The following is a 20494-nucleotide window of genomic DNA, read 5'->3' as shown; positions in this document are numbered from 1 at the left end:
ATAGACAGATTTCATTTTATCATTGATGATATTCAATCAATTTTAACATTTACTAAAAAACACTTGTTTTAATGAATTTGCGAACAAATTTATGAACGAAAGACAAAAGGCTGAATTAGAAGGAAATAAAGGAAAAAGTTTATTTTGCAAGATTTCACTTAATGGATCATATGGTTACGATGCAATGAATACACAAAATTACGCAAAGACTAAAATAATGAATGCACAGAAGGCACGCGTTGCATGTATGCCAAATAAGTTTAAAAACATAAGAGAAATAGGTGAAGATACATATCAAGTGATGCTTAAAGATAGATTTTATAGATGTGATACATGTTTACAAGAGGCATTCTTCACTTTAGATAACGCAAAATACTGGTATTTAGTTTTCATTTATGATTTTATGTATAAATGCATGGATGTTAATCGTTTTCATTTCATTGAAGGTGATACTGATTCATCTTATTGGGCAATCGCTGGCGACCCAAATCTTCCTAACACTCAAGCATTTCAAGCAATTGTTACCGATAAACAATTTTATGATAAAAACATTTTCAAATTCGCACCTTTTGATTTCTTCTGTTTTGATGAGAAATTTAAACCTAAATTAAAGAATAAAGCTGAAGAAAAAGCACATGAGAAGAAGTTATTGGGTTTAGCAATTGAGAAACAAGGCGATAACATGGTTGCTTTATGCCCTAAGTGTTATACATCATTCAACGGTTCAATTGATGGAAGTGATTTTAAAAAGATTGCACAAAAAATGAAAGGTGTTAGTTTACGACAAAATAAACAATTAACACCTAAAAATTATTTGGATATAATAAATGATAAAGTTATTTTCGATGGTCAGAATATTAATTTACAACTTAAAAACGGGTCAATGACTCGCTTAACAATCGGTAATACTGCATTAACAGGAGCACACACTAAGGCTGTATGTTGTGAAAATGGATGTTGTATGCCATTTATTTAATACAATTTAAAATTTTATTTTTAATAAAATGCCACAGAAGAGACAAAAGGAACCGTTAATGATGCGATTCAATATGTAAATAATGGTTTTGATACTATGATTCAAAGAGGTGGGCACCCTTAAACATTTATTTTATTTTTATATAAATGGATAACACAGATTTAAAAAATTTAATTTATGATTTAGTACTTAATCAAAATTTTCTTAATTATTATGAATTAAAATCATATCTCCAAAAACATAATAACAATATAACGGGTGATGATATGGATTATTATTATCCATATTATAAAAATGAAATTTTGAAATATCATGATAAAATAATTTCTAAAATTAAAGACAAAATTAAAAATAATGAATATACAAAGGGAAAAACTAAATCACAACTTAAACAATTGAAAGATTTCAAAAATAAAGTATTAACAGAAGAAGATATTGATGAATTATATAAATTATATAATCCTGAGCCGCAAAAACCAAAGGAACAAAAACAAAAGGTGCAAAACGCCCAGGTCCTTCAGACCATAAATGATGCACAGGCTTTAATTTATGATTCATTAGTTAAACTATATTCAGCCCGACTTTTAAATGAAGATCAACTTTTGGAATTCATCCTTCAACATAAACTCGAAGCGGGAAAGTATATCAAACCTTTATATACAGCATATTTAAAACAAATGAATAGAATACATCCAGAATTAATGAAGGGGGAATAAAATCCAAAACTTCATCATCCAAAATCAAAGCAGATAAAATTAAACCACTTGCAACACCAAAACCTCCAACGACAGTACCTCCTCCTCCTTCAGTTAATCCTTCATCATTCACTTTATTATATCCATTTCAAACATTAAAGAAGCAAAAAGATTTTAAAAAGGATTTCAAGATATTAAATAAACCAATTGACCCGAAAATTCAACCGTTAAAGGAAAAATTTAGTCGCCCTTCATTTGCACCATATCCATATTCATACGAAATCGATCATTTAGAATATTCAAAAGGAAACGTTACTTATTTATTTGCCATTAACATTAACACCAGATATTTATATTGCATTCCGGTGAAAGGGAAAACAGAACAGGAAACAAGAAGAGCTATACAATACTTACTAGATCATGAAAGAGTAGATAATATCAGGGGTGATGGTGATAAAGGATTTCAGGCAGCTATGGCTCATTATTTCCCACAAATTAATTTTTTCTTTTCATCCTCTCCATATACGTTTCATAATAAAATAGTTGATGCGGTAATGAGAACTCTTAGAGATGCGTTAGGGGTTAACGGTCAGATATACTGGGATGGAAATCATGACTCCATCATACAGCAGTTAGTATATTATTACAATAATACATGGCATAGAACTATAAACATGAAACCAGTGGAAATGAAAAATGATATTTCAAAAGAATGGGAATATATTAGAAAGCACATGGAAAGGTTGAATGATGTTAAACGTGAACAAATTAATTCGGGGCTCATGAATTTTAAACAAGGGGATAAAGTTTTGATTCATCTCGATTATGGAAAAACTGATAAATCAATGACAAAAAGAAGACGAAGATTTGACACAATAGCTGAATTTGTTAGATATATTAACGGCAATGCATTAGTTGAAGTTGACAATAAATTAATAGAAATTCCGATTTATTTTATTACTCCATTATATTTAAATAATATTTAATTTTTTTATTTCGTAAGAAATGAGTGACAACAAAGCAGCCAAGAGTCCAGACAATGAATATAAAAAGAAACTAAACAAAATTAAATCAAAAATATGCTATTACAAAAAGAAGCTGCAATGCGGTGGGGCTGATGCCCATAAAACTAAAGTAATTGAAAACGATAAAGAGAGGAAAGAAATAATCGAAAAATTAGAAACTTACCGTTCAATCCTTAAACTGAGTGAAGCAAAAATAAAAGAATTTAATAGAATAAATAAATTGATTGGAAGAGATGAATTTAATAAAGATGAATTTTTAAACTCTATCCAAATTTAATTTTTATTCCTCTTCGACAACGTCTCTTCGAGACGCCGAACCCTTCTGGGTTCTTCTTTCCATCATTACTGCATAACCGCATCTTCTCGGTTTTCGTGGTTTGTTGTTTTTAATTTGTTCTTGCATCATTTTTATCATTTCCTCCCTTGTTATGATTCGTGGTAAATTTTGAGCTTGTGGGGTATCCATTTATATAAAAATAAAATTTTGTTATCAGTTATTTTATCGTTAATGGTTTTTAGGTTATTCAATAATTAATTATTTTTGAATAACTGAAGGTGTCACTACGTCACCATGTCACCAGGTTAATTAACTTCTCTTAAAAATGATGACAACATGACATTTTGACAACACAGCAGGATTAATGCAAAAATAAATTCCAATCATACTTTATAAAGCTTCATTTACAGGTATTTCATCATCAGTAAATGAATCCTCATTATCGTTTGGTTCAACCTGTTTATATAATCCTTTCATTTCTTCTTTCAAAACATAACACCTTGTTTGTTTACCATCTATTCTTCTCTGTTTCCTATCACATTTATCCTTAATGCTCATTTGAAAGTTTTTGTCTTTCATGTCTGATGGTTTGCAGAATAGAGCATTTTTACACGTCATACCTGCACACAATTCATCATAATGTGTATTTATCCATACATCTAAAGGATTTGTTGATAATTCTATTAAATCTTGTTTGGCTTCAGTCATCGGTATGATTCGTACATTAAATGATGAAAGGTCATATTGCATAAAATATGTTAAAAGGTTATCATAAAATTCCTTAGTGCATGAATTCATCAAATTCTTGAAATAATCAAATTGACCCTTGAATTTACCATTAACTCTTAAAACTACGTATCTTCTGTCTCCAACTTCAATTTTGACAGGGTAAACGTTATTAGTTACCAAAATGAAATTGGCAACATTCTGAGCAGTTCTTCTGGGTTGATTCTTTTCATTAATTCTTATCTCATTATCCGTAATAATTGATTTCAAAGCGTTGAAGTTTGCGAGTCTGTCTTCACCTACATTCTTGAGTTCATTAAGTACAAGAAACAATTTATTCTCAACTACTGAATTGAAATTACCCGTTAGCTCACTTATTTCAGTAATGTTTTTACATGAATAACCGGCGAGAAGTTCAGAAATAATGTCTGTAAATCTGTTTTTACCTGTTCCCTGAAGTCCTTTCAAAATAATTGCTGTTTCATTCTTGATTCAAGGATGTTGAATCATTGATGCAATCCAGCCGAGAGGGTATTTATACACTTCATCGTTATTATCACAAATGGCTTCTTTAATGAAATCCATAAACATCTCAATTTTTGAGTAATCAGGCTTTTCGAGAATGTTGTATTTATAACCTTGAAACGTTGAGAAAACATCTGGAGAATTAGATTTAAAGCAAACACCCTTAACGGTTAATGAAGACAATTGATTTAGTAGTACATCCCATGCTGTTATTGTTTTACCTTCTTCTTTAAATAATTTAATCATTTTGAGTGACTCTTTCATGTTTGATTGAAGAACGAATGATATTTGATTCATTTTGTCGTGGATATTATAGTCCTTTTGAATGAAGTATTTATTTCCACAATCTACAAAACGGATTACACGTGATAAATCCTCAATTACTTCAGAACTGTTTTTATACTGATGATTTTCAGCCTTGCGTCTAATATCTGTTATCAAAAACGAGTCATCAAGTTTTATATCAAATGTTATTTTTGGCTTACGTAATAAAGGTAAAACGTATTCATCATAATATTCTTTTTGGTATAGTTTTAGAATCTTCACCAAAACAAATGGAGAAGTCATTAAATGTGCATATCTACTACGTGCTTTTTCAAAATTACTTTTTGCATTTTCAGTTAAATTGCAGAAGTTATAAACGTTATCGTATGCTTCATTAATTAAATGATTAGGTAACGAATTAATTGCTTGAAACAGTGTGAATAATGTAACTTCTTTTTCTAAATTCATGTTTCCACCGTCATTATGTACTTCAAAATCACAGATGCCATCAACTATGCTCTGGGCAAGTTTATCGTCAATGTTTACATCTTTGTTTTCATTCATGATAGTCTTTGTTTCTTCGTTATTCTGTTCAACTCTTACCTTAATATTCAAATCATTTAATATATCATTCACTGTTCTAGTTAATGTTGAATCGTAACTTCCACGAATGAATGAGTATGTATTGATTGGTTCTGTTGCATTCTTGCGAACTCTTGAATCAGCCATAACTACTAAAGAACGCTTTGAATCATCCATAGAAGTCATGATATCAATATCATAATCATTGCAGGAATAGCATTTAATCATTCTGTTCGAAACTGCATAGAAGAAATTAGTGTTGCAATAAATGTGAAGACCTCCTGAAGCGGTTTTAACGATAACATCTTTATCCGAAAGTTTTGATAAAATATCTTTTCTAGCTGTTTCTTTAAGTTCATCATTGTACGATTTATTGATATCAACATCTATAATCGTTAAATTTGATATTTTATTTACTAATAAAGCCATACCAGTTTTCCTTCCTCTTCCTCCATCATGTTTGAGGTAGTTATGTAAATCAATCTTGTTTTCACCAATTCTTTCGTTGAGGGTTTTAGTTTCTGCCACAACTAATTCCTCAGCTAATGAATCAATAACTTTTTCATCAGAAACGATATAGTTGCTGTTGTTGTTTGTTGCTGTCATTTATATAGGAATAAAAAAATAAAAATAATTTTAAAACTAACTTTATTTTTGGACTGCATCAAATTTCCGGGAATGTTGTCAAAATGTCATGTTGTCAGTAATTTTAAGAGAAGTTAATTAACCTGGTGACATGGTGACGTGGTGACACTGAAAACATTCATGAAAACATTTACGAAACATTAACGTAAACATTAACGATAAAATATATTTCCGGGAATGTTGTCAAAATGTCATGTTGTCAGTAATTTTAAGAGAAGTTAATTAACCTCGTGATATGGTGACGTAGTGACACCTTCAGTTATTCAAAAATAATTAATTATTGAATAACCTAAAAACCATTAACGATAAAATATATTTCCGGGAATGTTGTCAAAATGTCATGTTGTCAGTAATTTTAAGAGAAGTTAATTAACCTGGTGACATGGTGACGTGGTGACACCTTCAGTTATTCAAAAATAATTAATTATTGAATAACCTAAAAACCATTAACGATAAAATTTATTTCTGCAGTTCATCCGCTACTTCATTACCTAATTAATTACAGACATAAAATATATTTAGTTCATCCGGTACCATGCAAATACAGTCACAAATGGTGGCATGTAATCTTTACCCAAGCCTGTTGGATTTGTTGTGAAAGTATGGACATGATTTCCTCCTGGTTCAGTTTGTCGAAAAGTCTTTTTTGTTGAATCGTTATAAGCTGGAGATAAAACATCATAACCAGCTTCATAGCCTGAGTTATATAATGGGTGGTCTCTTAATGAGTGTCTATGGTCGCCAGAAAAGTTTGTCGTTCCTGTATGAGTGTGCGGTGGAAGGTTTGCTTCTTTAATTTTCTTTGAGCCTCCTGTTTGCTTTGAATATTTAGCACAGTATAAGAATTTGTCTACAATCTGCTTCCATTCACCAAAACCTAAAACACTTGCTGGATTTGTTGAGTTCATTGATGTATAAATAGAGCCTATAGGATATAATGTTTGAAGTATTTCATTTTTCATGCTTGTAATCACATCATTTACTTCCGACTTCTTTGCATAATTTTCATCTACATAAGTTTTATCTGCTTTAAGGTCTAAACATCCTGAAACCCATCCTGTATCAGCTTTAACTTTAAAAGTCTCCGATGTCCATTTATGATACCATTCAACCTTTTCTTTAATTTCATTATCTTTTTCATCAACATAAGTTTTATCTGCTTTAAGGTCTAAACATCCTGAAAACCCATCCTGTATCAGCTTTAACTTTAAAAGTCTCCGATGTCCATTTATGATACCATTCAACCTTTTCTTTAATTTCATTATCTTTTTCATCTACATAAACCAAATTTGCCTTCTTCATTAACTCACTATCCACGTATTCCTTATCTACCTTCTTCATTATGTCATTTAGGAAACCTTCTATGAATTCCTCATTTAAATTAAATCTTCCAATCTTCAAAACTTTAGGAAATGCATTAATGCGTAATATCTCTGTTCTTCTGGTGGAATTGATGTTATATCATCCGTTATTCCTTTAATTTTTGAATTCATAAATAAAATTTCTTTTATATTTGATATCACTGCACCACCTTTGCAAACGAATTCGAAACGGTCATTTTTCAATACTATCTCCAAAATCTCCATATTTCAACCTTTGCGTTTGTTCTGCCGTCTTTGAATTATATGCATATATGGCGTATGTAATGGTCTGAAGACCTGGGTGCTTTGCGCCTTAAGTTGCTGTTGTTTAAATCATTTATTACGATTTAAAAATAAATATTTAATCCGTTATCTCATCAGCTATTTTCTCTATTTGAAATTGCCATAATATTTCATTCATAAATTCTAAATCACAATCAAATAGGTCAGTTATTCTAAATTTAATATTTGATAAATCTTTTGAATGAAGAATAAATGAATTCCCGGATAATTGAAACGGATATGATAAGAAAATGTGTTTAAGTTGATGGATAAAATGTTTTGTATTGATGGGTAAGAGTTAGGGTCTAATGTTTTGATGTGAAAATCTCATTGGGGTATTAACTTATTACATTTGATTAAAATGAAATTGGAACCAGTGTCAGAATACAAAACATCCCCAACATCTTTTTCAAAATTTAATATTCCCAACAATGAACGAAGATGAGGAGTACAAATTTAATTTTCAGCGGGAATTTAATAAGGTTATTTATTTCATCAAGTTCAAAAAGTTTATCGGGTTTTGATTTAAAATTTTCTTCATACCATACGATAAATGATTCATTTAAATAACTTAAAATCATGTTAATATCCCATTTCGCTATCACATTATTTATATACATATCATACGTTTTTTCATGGTCATCTTTAATAAATGATATATAATCTGAAGGGTCTAAAAGAATGGGATTAAATTTACCACTCACAGAAACGAGAGTAACATTATAAATTCCGCTAACTGTTAAATTTAATTCACAGTTATTATTCGAAATAATATTGATAATTGACATTTTTTATTACGATTAAAAATATGGTAAAGCGTTATTTTCCAGTGATAAATAAAACTAGAATAAGATTACCTCAAGAATTCATAAATTCAACGAATAAGAAATTCATTCATGTTATAAAATTTTAGTGTTTTCAGAAAATATGAGTCAGTGTCATATTCATCAAACAGGTTATATTTCACTTCATTCAAAATTTAGTTCAATCAAACCCATATAATGACCATTTCATAAGATTTTCAGATGGTATTAAAAATGTAATTGATAGATTAAAATATGAACAGATTGACAATATCGAATTTTTGGAATTTTGGTTTAAATATCCCGATGGAAAAAGATTGAAGTTAAAGATAAAGCTGATACTATAAAAAAACAATTACAATGACCGATCCGGATAGTGGGAACAAAAAGAAATAAAACAAACGATAAGAAACTAGTGAAAGGTCAATTATTATTGATTATGATTCAAAGGATTATTATTCAATAATGTTAATGCTTGAATATTAAATAGCCTTAACAAAGAATTTTTCAAGTGATATTTTATATTCATCAACTATTTTATTAAAATATCATTATATGTTAAATGAAGTTCAGTTGTTGTTCCGTTCTTTGATTATCTTAATTGTGCTAATATCCTTTATAGGATTTATTTTGCAACTGTTCCGCAGCATGAAACCTCATCATCTATGAAAAATTGAATCTTAACGTCTGAATCTTGAACATCACAAAGAATGGCGATAATGTGAATTAATGATTCATAAGGTTAAAATAATTAAACCGGATTGGTCAATTAAATTTATTATTGAATCATAATTATTAATTATTATATCACGGTAAATTTTCATTAATTCAGAATTAATGTCTATTTTATATGGGTTCTCGATGTTTGATGAAAGAGGCTGGGGGTATGTTGGATAAGTGGAATTTCAACAGGTTCTTTACCGGGTTCAGAAGAAAATGATTGGGTCTCCATCTTCTTAATTTTGCTCTCCTCCTTTTTCGGTAAGTCACGAGTTAATAAATTTGGTTGAGTTGCTGACCTTGTTAATTCGGGGCTAACATTAAACTTTAACATTTTGAATAATTCGTGATTTATCATCATTTACGTTATAAACCAACCGTAATCTCTGCTTTTGCGTTAGTGTTCTTTTGACTAGTGAAACGTCTTCTCATTTATATTCGAATAAAAAAAAATATATTTAAACTTTTATTTTGCTGGAAGTTTTGAATCTATTATTCCCTGTATTTGTTCATGAAGTTGATTTTTAGCTGATTCATTGTAATTAATAGACCTAATATATTCATTAATTGCATTCTTATAATCATCTGATTTCTCAAATTTTCTTTTATCTGATTCCTTAACTAAATCATAAGTTAACCTCGTTGCTGATATAATGGTTTCTAATTAAATCTTTGAATGCTTGAGATAAAGCACCTGATGCAATTCTTGCTACTATAATTGGTTGGAATTGCTGTTTAAGTTCATCTTTAACATTTGCGAAAACTGGATCGAATAAAGCAACTTTAAAGAATTTCTTAGCTGAAATTTCAGGTCTAATATTTGCATATTGACCATCAAACTGGTTAGAATATCGTGGTAATCCATCCGTCCCTCTTCAATAGCATTTAATTCTTCATTGAAATAAGAATATGGATTATAACGGTATGAATAATTGGACCATTTTCAACCTTCTCCAATGTATTGTTTAACAGCTTTTCCATTTTCATCAAATTGCATAGGATAACGTTCATTATATGCTTTACGTTTAGGATAATCAGTTATAGTTAATTTGTAACCATTTATGACTTTAATATTTCCTTGACCATCAGTAACGAAAACTTCATTTATACCATCAGGTTTTCCATTTGGACCCGTAATGTCTGCTTCGTGTGCTTCCCAATTTGACCTTGACGTTTGGCATATGCTTGAGCTTCTGGTAATGTTAAACGTTTCTCATTTGTTTAACATCTTTTTGAAGACCAGCAAAATATGAACTAATTCTTTCATTCCATCAGGAACTTTCATAGTTCTATTATATGCACCCTTTTTGTTTGTCCCTTGTTTTAATGGAACCTGTAGAAGATTTGCTATTTCAGTCATGTTTAATTATAAATAAAAAATAAAAATTAATTATAAAAAGTTAATCAAATTTAAACACCTCCTTTATTTAAATCAACTATTATTTTCCCATGTTCACCTAATTGCTGATATTGTGTGTAAAGTTTATTAATGCTCATTGGTAAATTCACTGATAAAGCATAACGTTCAACTGTTGACGACAAACCCACTGAAAATGAAAAGTGTTGATAGATTTGATTTAATGTTTGTGCTTAATGCTTTGAAATATTGAACAGCCATAAAGAATGAACACTGAATGTGTCGACATTGAGTTAATAACTGATTAAAAATATGATTCTCATTTGTTATTAGTTTTGATTTCACTGCATCATCTAGAAAAATGAGTGAATGCAAAAATTCTCTATCAAAATTTTGAAATAGAAAGTGTTTCAAATAATTCATCCGTTGTTTATCAATAATTTTATCCTCTAATCCTTGCTTCTTGATTGTATTATATAATTCTTTATACATTAAAAAGTTTTTTAAATAATCTTCTGCTTCTTCTTGTGATAAATAAATAATTGGAATTTTGATTAAATGCTTTAAAGATTCAAATGTATCATCTGAAGGTGAACCCGAACGGTTGATATAAATTAACACATGTGAATGGGGGGAAGTGTTAGCAATAATGATAATCTGTTTTAATATTGTTAATGTTTTACCTTTATTTTGTTTACCAATTGCTGCAGTGATTGAATTTAAGTAACATTCAGAATATGGAATTTTCATTAATTTTTCCTTAGATAGAGCATTTCTATTATCACTCAATGCTTCATTAATCATATCATCTATGTATGTATTATATACTCCTGCTAATTCTTCATAAGGGGTGGATGAATTTAAATCCATCTAATCAAAAATAAATTTATAATTTTAAACATTTCTATTCATCAATATTTCATCATATGAACTTCTATACTGTGGTGGTGTACCTGTTGGATGATATTTCAAACCTTCATCCGGTGTCCATGTCCAATATGTAGTCCTAGTAAACCAAACCTGAGGAGGATTTGTCACCTTTGAACAGTAAGTGTCATTTTCACCCTGAATGATTGGATAAGCTTTCACTTGTACTGTAACTGTGAGTTGAAAGTTTCTAATCCATCAAAGAATATACCCGCTCCATCACGTTGAACTGGAATAGTGCATAAGAATGAAGTTTGGTCTTTCCATGTTCTAGCTAATGGCGTGCCATCATCTGCATTCAGTGGTCTAGTTAATGAGTCCTCGTATTCTTCTGTGCATTCATTCACTCCATATAAATCAGAAGCTTGAAGCATACGTGTAAAGAATATGTCACCCACTGTGGTCATCGCTTGATCGGGGAAGTTTCTGGAATCTACAGTGACCTGAAGACCTCGAAGCATTGGATTTTCTAAAACTGTTCTTTGCATTGCATTCTTCGGAAATGCTAACACAACATCTGTAACATTATGAAGAGCGTATGAGAAATCTGAGCTGATACCTTCAGGAGTGATGCAACCTCCATTTAGTGAACGAACGTCAATATGTTGAGCTGGAATCATGAATGGATCTTCCTTACTAAATAAACGTGGTATTGCTTTAGTTAGTTAGTATCCCTAACTTGGGTACTGTGGCACTGCGCGCCTCCGTACACAACTTAACGGTTTTGACACTTTACGAAACCGATAACGTATATTTTACAACACAAACACAAACACCAACTTAACCTTAAATATTTACAAAACCATCTGATACATAAACGACTTCACTAACGACTTCACTAACGAATTCCCTACCGTCCTCACTAAATAAAAATAACCTTATTTTTATTTTTTTTAAATTTTTTATTTCATTACAAAGACATGTCCGACTACATTTACTATGACTCTTTCCCAGAACGTTTCCGTGAACTATTCAAAACTCAAGTAAAACTGAGAAACATGCATTTTAACAAAGACAGACCCATTGACGATGAAAGAAACCCTGAATATATTACAATCCCTTATGACGCAAAGTTCATTGCATACATTCCTTATGGTCGCAGAGGAACGAAAACTATTTCAACAAAGAACAAAAATTATTTCTGGAGCGATGAAGAAAATTGCCTTATCTACATAAATGCATACTTAAATAAAGCTACATATTGTACAAAAGAAGGTTGGACTGGATTTGAGCTCTACATATACGACGACGATGGAAACAGACGTTGTGTATACCCATACGATAATATGTACCATTGTTTTCATCAAGCATTAAACGAATACATAGTCAGTAAGGGTCTCATTCCTGCTGAGTAGAAATGTTATATTTTTGTTCCCACATTTATTTAAAAATTAATGATATCACCATCCTCACACGTATGAAAACATAGCGCAAAAATAAATTTAGGTGAAGTGGTGAAATCTCACCTCTTTTTTCACCTAGCCGCTTTGCGGCTCTGACCCTTTGGGTCTCTTTTTTCACCCGTTGAATTCATTGCTTTATAACTCTCTTCCTTGATTTCTTTTTAGTTGCTTTCTTCACGTCTGTCTCCAACTTGACTGTCTTTCTTCTTCGTCCGTAATGATACCAGTTACTTCCACCAGTCAATGGGTCAAATGGTCTTTCGTAAGGGTTTCCATACATTCCATAGGGACCATACGGAAGAACTACTGGTGGAGAAGAAGTTCCATCGACTCTATTTAAATGCATTGTTTCACCTTTCATCTGGTCATTAAAGTCTTTTGCATGTTTTGCAAACTCATCGTCCTTTCCTAAAGCATTTTCTGACTCAGTCGCAACCAAATTGGATGCTTTATTTATGAGCCCTATTTTATTTAATCTTAACTTCTTTGCAACCCAGCCTCCAATCTTCCTTTATTTGCATCTAATGTCTTCGAAACCCTTCCTCCACTCATTTTATTTACTGCGTCATAAGCCCAAGTGCTTTTGCTCCAAATGCTAATGCTTTTGTTCCCATTGCGCCTAAAGCTGCCAAGCTACCATTTACACCATATTAAAATCATCTCTCTTCAATATTATCTCATAAAAGTTCTCGTTACTGGAGAAAGTCAATGAAACATAAACATTCTCATGGACTTCGTCCTCGCCGCGTTGCGGCTTCATAAACTTCTTTCTTATCTCATCTATACGCTTCAAAATGTCTGAACAATTGCTAACATCTTCTACAACAGTTATTTCATCATGAATGACCTTCAAGAACAAGCTCATTTAATATGCTATTAAAATCATTTCAATAATGAGTCCATCCTTTCCATCTTTAGGTAGCACAACATCTTTCATTGAAGAAGGTTCGACAAGTCTTATGTTAAACTTACTGACAAAGTTTGTTATACTATAATGCTTCGGTGGCGAATACATGTAGTTTGAAAGACATAATATAGATTCTTCAGCAAATTCACTTATACTGGATTTTATAACAATGTTCTCACGAGACCAAATACCACCAATTGACAATCTTGTAAGCAATCCTGCTGAACCTTCAACTGTAAACGTCGATGGTAACATTCCACGAAGGTCATCTATTGACATCGTTGAGTCACTGAATTTAAATATTTTCTTAAAGCAATCGTCATTATCTAACCATGCAATAGCTTTGAAGTTTTCATTCGAATATACATCTGCTTCATTAAATGTAAAACCTGACTTCTTTGCAGAGACGACTTTAAAATCTATTGCATTTGTTTCAAAATTATATGCTATGGTAACTTCTGAAGGTAATGGATGCCCTTCCGCAGTCAGTTGTTCTCTCACTACCGTTTGAAGCTTTGTGTTAAAAACTTTCATGTCATCTCCTGTGTCTAGGTTCACATACACAGCAATAGGAAAACTATCTTGCTTCTTTGTTTCATCATTATACCTCAAAACATTAAAGTTCTTCAATAATATTGTCCTTCCTGCTGGAATACTTCTAACTTGTCTTATTTCAATAGCTTTCTCACCTCCTACATACTCTACCCAGTGTCTTGGATATTCATAAGTATACTGACTTTCTTGAATTTTGGTAGGTTTCATCATAACGTGTTCATAGTATATCTTTATACTCTTGTCAGTTAGACTCGGTGCTATGTTCTGAATATTTCTGACTTGCATTTTTAATGGAGATAAAATGAAGCATTTAATACATGACGTAGATGAAGACATGAATGAAACTACAGACAAACTTAACTCTTCTCTCATTCTTCCTTTCAGTAAGGACTATGAGTTCTGTTCAAATGGTGTGTATTTCTATTGTGGAAAGATGGGGTCAGGTAAGACATTTAACCTCATTCGTCATATACTCATAACAGAGCGTTTAGGAAACGACTCTTACTATGACCAAATCATTATATCAGCAACTTCAGACTCTATGGATCAACAGCGAAAACATTTATGTCAAAAGTTCAAGCCTCTGTCGTTAAAGTTCCAGACAGTGAACTCATTGAATTTCTTCAACGTTACATTCGACGTAAGAGGAAATATTATGCCATCGTTGAATTTATACAGTCAGGAATGCAAAAGACTTCAGAAGAGATGGAAAGAATTATTGACAAACACCACTTACGTCAATACTCAGGAGTTTACGATATGAAACGACTTACAAACTACATTCTGTCAAAACTTTCAAAATACCCCTTCAAAAAGTATCCTTCAAACACTCTGCTCGTTTGCGACGACTTCGCCGGAAAAGGTTTAGTGTCAAAGCCTGACTCACCATTAGCTAACATCATACTAAAGTCAGACATTACCACTTAACTGTAGCAATACTTATGCAAACATGGCGTTTTCTTGCTTTAAACATAAAACGTCTCATAACTGACTTCGTTATCTTTCAAGGTTTCTCACGCTATGATATTGAACTCATTTGGAAACAGTCAGGTATAACATTACCTTTTGAAGAAATTTGGGAAGCATATAAGTCTCTCATCTCTCCTCGTTCATACCTTGAGATTCATATCATGACTAATACCATTAAAGTCAAAAATATTCCATGGGAACGACCAACATTGTTTTAAAGTTTAACCTTCAATTGACTGATGGTAAACAAATTCCATGCATCTCTGTCGCCATTTCTGTTAATATTTTTGCTGTCATTCATATCATCCACTTCCCCATCCGTTAACTTTTGAGGATATGCGTTAGAATAGCTGTTCTTAAATGAAGGCTTTTCACCTTTTAGCGCATAAACTCTATAACTTTCTGCATACTTTATGTTTGAACCTCCTGAGCCATCATTGACATAAATTTTTATAGGCTTCCACCCTTTGTTCATGTTCCTGCTTCTTCCCTTAGCTCTTTTGTTCAGTAGTTCTACATCTTTATACACAGCACCTGTCTCAGTGAATTCAACAATATTTTCATTCGTTAGCTTTACATTCAAACCCTTGTCGAGTATATTGTTCATTTCATACATATAAAAGGTTTTTATTCTATATGAAATGAGAAGCAAATCCATCTTAGCTGGTGCCGTTAATGTTCCAATTGAACCAACATCAAATGTTGACTCACGAACGACAAACAATATTGTTATAAAGAACTATAGTTCGAGTGTTTGAAAGAACCAGAACCAGAGCTGAAATCCGTGAATTTAAACACAGCTTCAAACGCTAACGCTACATCAGATGTTAAGTTAGAGTATCCACCACTGGACCAAATTCTTTCAAGAGAAGCCAACGACAACCCTTACACAAATGTTCAAACAAATCCTTCAGATAACGTAGACCATTACCTTCTTCAGTTATACCAAACAATTTTACTCAAAGACGATAAGAAGCTTTTGACAAATCTTATAAGCAAGAACCAAATAATTCTAACAAAGGAGGACCTTGAAAATGTTATATCACGAATAACAGGGAAACAATGTGTCATTGACTATCTCGACCCTGAAATCGAATGCTGTGGTCAAACGCCACCATTCATGAAAATAGGTAACATCCGCATCATTGAAATACCAGGTACAGGAGTTGAGTTTAAGTATAAATATTCGAACGAATATACAAAACTTTCAACAGAATATAAGCTTTGTTTGAAATATGTTTTAGTAAATTAAAGCAATTTGTAATATCTATCCAAAACTTCTTCAACAGTATCGAACTCATCTTCATAATGCAAACCTAATCTTATTGACTTGGTGCAGTTTTCACTAACACAATATAGCGCTTTGCGCTCGGCGCCTTTGACGCCTTTTTCTGTTCTCTTGACTGACATAACTAACTCATTTGTTTCATCAAACAGCAATAACCAAAGTTCATGACCTAATACATAACATTCATACTTTATATTTTTAGCTCTGAGTTCTCTTGTAAGCTGTTGCATTTAATATTTTCTAAAAAGTCAACTTCAACAGTCATTCGCACTGGTGCCTTCAGTTCTACAGGCTCTCCTTGAAAGTCAACAAGTCTGAATTGCATGTCTTTCAAATTATGAGGACTAATGCGAACCCATTTACCTAAATGAGTTACTATGACAGGAACGTTTGGAATGAACATTGAATTGACTGCATAACAGAAGGATTTATATTCTACTGAACCTTTACTATTAACTCCTGAAATACCTGTGACATTAGCTATTTTTGACTCAACGTATAAACAATTACCATAACATACGTATGGAACAGATTTCATCTCAATCGTTTTGTCAACACTTTTCAAAGGACATGTCATATGGTATGCTCCCAGAAGCAATTGAACTCTATGACTCATTCGTGTTATCTTAAACTCCTTCGCATAACTGAACTTCAAAACTCCTGCAATAAGTTTAACATTCATTAAGTTTTCTTCGTTCTCCTTGTTTATTGTAGTATTTATGAGCGCATTTAACACTCCAGCTAATGTTTCCATCTTATATTCTACATTATTGTGAAATCTTATTTCGTGCTTCTTTCCATCTATTTCAAACTCCATGAAATCTGTTTCATCTGTTATGACAAAAGTTGCGATAGTATTGAAGTCAACAACTCTGAAAGCAAGCGCTTCATTCTGAAGACCTAAGTTTGTTTGAAGCTTTACTATTCCGTATTCGTTTGGGTCTGTACTTTGCAAATAGAACAACATTTTATTCTCATTAAAATATGAGTATTGCTGCATATGCGTATGAAGCTGACAGAGCTAAACGTTTATATTTTGGTCAATACTCTCTCACACTTACTGACAAATATATTGTTATTTCTGATGGAAATACCGAGAAATACATAACATGGAAGGACTATGAAAAGTTTGACCCTATTTTAACTCCATGCACTATGCCATTCATTGTAAATGGTGAAGTTGTCATGAAGAACGACACAACTGTTTATAGGTCTGTATATGAAGCGTTAGAATATATGTTGAATTATAATCCCGAAAGATTTGACCCAAGCACTACGTCATGTACAATGCCTTTTATTAAGGATGGTGAAATCGTAAGAGTTCCGAATTCAACGGTTTACACAGCTGTTCAAAACAGTTTACAAAACATTTTAGCGAATATCTTTAATTCAGAAACTACAGAAATAAAATTACCATATATAACAGATGCTAAAGAAATTAAATCAAAAACGACAACATTATTTACGTCACTTAATGATTTAATGACTTATATCATTAATATTCCTGCACCAACTACAGCATTTGATCCAAACTCGACGGTTTGCAGTGTACCTTTCATAAAGGACAGTTCATTAATTGTTTTAAGGGATTCAACAGTTAATGAATCATTAAAGGCGTCATTAATGAAAATCATTGATTTTAACTCATTCACGAATACATATAATTCATTCATTAATGTTTCATATGCTTCTAAAGAAGGTGAGCCAAAAACTATCGATAAAGCGGTGTATGAAATAAAAGCATCAACGACGAAATTGAATTCGTTAACTTTTGACGGTGATAGTTTCGTTAATGACATAACATCGGGGAAAACAATTTTAACGAAAGAATATTTAAAATCTCATGTTAGTGAGTTCGTTGAAATTGAAAAAGAAGGTGGAATTAAGTTCGATCCACTGAATTTCATTTTCAGCTTAGCGAATGCGGGTGTTAGTTTCGCTGAATGGACAACTATACAGAGTGAAATAAATGCAATATGGACGTTTTTGGGGTCAAAAGCGGGAATGGGTGAGCTTGTAAATGCTGCAAGAACATTAGGTGAAACAGGAAATTTTGTAGATGGTTTTAAAAGACTTGTTTCAAATGTTTTAACAAACACAAAGAAATTATTTAGATATACCATACATAACGGACGGATTTTCGAACAGGTAGCAACAAACCCTCCGGTTATGGCTGCGTTGATGATGGTTAGAGATATAAAACCACGTAACGACGGGAACGAAGAACATGAACAACAGAGCCCAACGGGCTCAGAGCCACATAGTGGCGAGGATACTGGTCGGGTTATTCAAGACATTAAAAACGTGTATCCTGAAGTTATTGATTTATTTAGAGGAGTTAATGATTCAATTTCAAAACATTCTATAACCCTCGATGAAGAGAATAAATTAACAGATTATATATTCGTCATTATTGCAGAATAATGAAGAGAATAAATGAAAAAGGAATTGGTGATATCATTAATGTCAGCGATGTAATGATGAAAAGAAATTTTGACTCATTATTTACAAAACCGAAAACAGAATATAGTCTTTATGACGTAATTACCGAATTAATGAAAAAGATTAATGATAATAAGAGTTCTGGCGGAAGAGTTGAATTAGAAGTGAATGATGTTAATGAGAAATTAGCCGAAAAAGCAGATAAAAACCACGTTCATTATATAACTTCAGACGAACAGATTATAACGGACTACCATGGATATTTAACACGAAGTGATGAAGCGAAGACAAAAAATGTTAATGAAAGAAGATATAAATACATTCGTGCTAAAGGTTATGACATAAGCTGTACTGTACAGTATGACACAGGTAAAGCACCAGAAGCATTTAGTTATAACGATGAAATTTATGCCTCTACTTTCTCTGTTAATGGTGTATTAGTTGAACCAAGATTTATGTTAAGAGTTAAGGCAAAAATAACGTTTGAAGATGCTATTAAAAGTAAAGCTGACAAAGTTGAACTTGACGCAACGAACAAAGTTTTGAAATCTCATAAACACAACATCTCCGATATAAATGAACTTCAAACTTCTTTAGACAGTAAAGCTGACAAGAACCATACACATAAATCCTTCACTACTGTTAGAGCAGACGACATAATATTGAACTTTGACCTTGGTTCAAGTGCACCATTAGAAAATCCAAGTACAAGCGTAAAAGATACTCTTAACAGTTTAGATAACAGTTGCAGGAACATTGAAAGTCATGCCAGAAACTTTGAAGCACATGAACTACCAGCAATGTTAGATAAGAAAGCAGACAAGAACCATACACATAAATCCTTCACAACTGTTGCTATAGAAAGTATTGAAGGAACGGTTGAAGAAACTGGTGGGGATGCATTATATTGTAAACCTCCTAACTTTCCACAAGGTTTAACATCGGATGACGACATAACGACGATGAGAAACATTAGATGTAAAGATGTTTATGTCATGAAGGATGAACATAATATTAAATTCACTGCTCAAGATTTATATGATAAGAAAGCCGACAAGAACCATACACATAAATCCTTCACTACTGTTAGAGCAGACGACATAATATTGAACTTTGACCTTGGTTCAAGTGCACCATTAAAAAATCCAAGTACAAGCGTAAAAGATACACTAAACTCCTTAAATAACAAATGTATGAACATTGAAGGTCATGCCAGAAACTTTGAAGCACATGAACTACCAACAATGTTAGATAATAAAGCAGACAAAACTTATGTGGATGCAGAACTAACAAAGAAATTTTCGAAACCAGATACAATGACATTTACAACAGAAATTATAAATGGTGAACCAGCAACTCCATTTGAATTTGTTAGAGGTCTTCAACCAGATACTTTTGAATTTTTCTTGGATAATTCTATTGAACTAACATTACATTATAAAAGTGGAACAAATGCAACATTTCATCCGGGAGATACATTCCAAATGGTATTTAATGACATAAGTTCTTTAGAATATGTTTATAGAGTTATGAGCATATATGATTTAATATATCCTATAGGAGCTGTTTATACGTCTATGAATCCAATAAATCCAAACACTTTATTTGGTGGTAGATGGTATGAAATAGTTGACAGTTTTCCATTCTACACTAATACGCAGTCAATGAAGATGGGAGGTTCAAAGAAAATAGGTATTGAAAACCTTCCTTCACATATGCATAGGTTCAGTGGAAGAACATCTGTGGAAGGAAACCATTCACATTC

The 20494-nt window shown here is 31.9% G+C and overlaps 10 protein-coding genes and 3 pseudogenes across 13 annotated transcripts, besides 3 other annotated features; 8 read left to right on the top strand and 5 right to left on the bottom strand.

Annotated features, from left to right (window-relative positions):
* Window positions 1-217: 217 nt before the first annotated feature.
* Window positions 218-976, top strand: TVAGG3_0308430 (uncharacterized protein; the record flags this gene model as incomplete). The annotated part of the gene is made up of 1 exon (XM_051229753.1): window positions 218-976. One exon carries the CDS (start codon window positions 218-220, stop codon window positions 974-976), a length of 759 nt encoding a protein of 252 aa, XP_051099483.1.
* A 146-nt stretch (window positions 977-1122) lies between these two features.
* Window positions 1123-1692, top strand: TVAGG3_0308420 (uncharacterized protein; the record flags this gene model as incomplete). Its single annotated transcript, XM_051229752.1, has 1 exon — window positions 1123-1692. The coding sequence occupies one exon, from the start codon at window positions 1123-1125 to the stop codon at window positions 1690-1692; it is 570 nt and encodes a 189-aa protein (XP_051099482.1).
* A 227-nt stretch (window positions 1693-1919) lies between these two features.
* Window positions 1920-11707: a mobile genetic element.
* On the top strand, window positions 2047-2657 carry TVAGG3_0308410 (annotated as a pseudogene). Its single transcript has one exon. A coding segment is annotated over exon 1 (611 nt).
* On the top strand, window positions 2677-2973 carry TVAGG3_0308400 (uncharacterized protein; the record flags this gene model as incomplete). The annotated part of the gene is made up of 1 exon (XM_001306789.1): window positions 2677-2973. The coding sequence occupies one exon, from the start codon at window positions 2677-2679 to the stop codon at window positions 2971-2973; it is 297 nt and encodes a 98-aa protein (XP_001306790.1).
* Window positions 3364-3723, bottom strand: TVAGG3_0308390 (uncharacterized protein; the record flags this gene model as incomplete). Its single annotated transcript, XM_051229751.1, has 1 exon — window positions 3364-3723. The coding sequence occupies one exon, from the start codon at window positions 3721-3723 to the stop codon at window positions 3364-3366; it is 360 nt and encodes a 119-aa protein (XP_051099481.1).
* TVAGG3_0308380 (Prim-pol domain family) lies at window positions 4788-5676 on the bottom strand (the record flags this gene model as incomplete). The annotated part of the gene is made up of 1 exon (XM_051229750.1): window positions 4788-5676. A coding segment is annotated over one exon (889 nt), but the record flags the coding sequence as incomplete, so codon positions are not given.
* Window positions 11708-11828: 121 nt separating the features above from the next.
* Window positions 11829-20494: part of a mobile genetic element that runs on past the window's edge.
* On the top strand, window positions 12086-12520 carry TVAGG3_0308360 (uncharacterized protein; the record flags this gene model as incomplete). Its single annotated transcript, XM_051229749.1, has 1 exon — window positions 12086-12520. The coding sequence occupies one exon, from the start codon at window positions 12086-12088 to the stop codon at window positions 12518-12520; it is 435 nt and encodes a 144-aa protein (XP_051099479.1).
* Window positions 12521-12720: a terminal%2Cinverted (terminal inverted repeat of Maverick-2 transposon ID:TVAGG3_0308200).
* Window positions 13434-13730, bottom strand: TVAGG3_0308350 (uncharacterized protein; the record flags this gene model as incomplete). The annotated part of the gene is made up of 1 exon (XM_051229748.1): window positions 13434-13730. One exon carries the CDS (start codon window positions 13728-13730, stop codon window positions 13434-13436), a length of 297 nt encoding a protein of 98 aa, XP_051099478.1.
* TVAGG3_0308340 (uncharacterized protein) lies at window positions 13753-14315 on the bottom strand (the record flags this gene model as incomplete). The annotated part of the gene is made up of 1 exon (XM_051229747.1): window positions 13753-14315. A coding segment is annotated over one exon (563 nt), but the record flags the coding sequence as incomplete, so codon positions are not given.
* TVAGG3_0308330 lies at window positions 14365-15217 on the top strand (annotated as a pseudogene). Its single transcript has one exon. A coding segment is annotated over exon 1 (853 nt).
* On the bottom strand, window positions 16478-17254 carry TVAGG3_0308320 (uncharacterized protein; the record flags this gene model as incomplete). Its single annotated transcript, XM_051229746.1, has 1 exon — window positions 16478-17254. One exon carries the CDS (start codon window positions 17252-17254, stop codon window positions 16478-16480), a length of 777 nt encoding a protein of 258 aa, XP_051099476.1.
* TVAGG3_0308310 (organellar and viral DNA polymerase type B) lies at window positions 17272-17854 on the top strand (the record flags this gene model as incomplete). Its single annotated transcript, XM_051229745.1, has 1 exon — window positions 17272-17854. A coding segment is annotated over one exon (583 nt), but the record flags the coding sequence as incomplete, so codon positions are not given.
* On the top strand, window positions 18292-19177 carry TVAGG3_0308300 (annotated as a pseudogene). Its single transcript has one exon. A coding segment is annotated over exon 1 (886 nt).

Source organism: Trichomonas vaginalis, chromosome V (genome assembly GCF_026262505.1).
Source record: "Trichomonas vaginalis G3 chromosome V, whole genome shotgun sequence".
NCBI lineage: Eukaryota > Parabasalia > Trichomonadida > Trichomonadidae > Trichomonas > Trichomonas vaginalis.
Note: the sequence above shows the minus strand (reverse complement) of the source record. Positions and strands in the feature narration are given on the sequence as shown.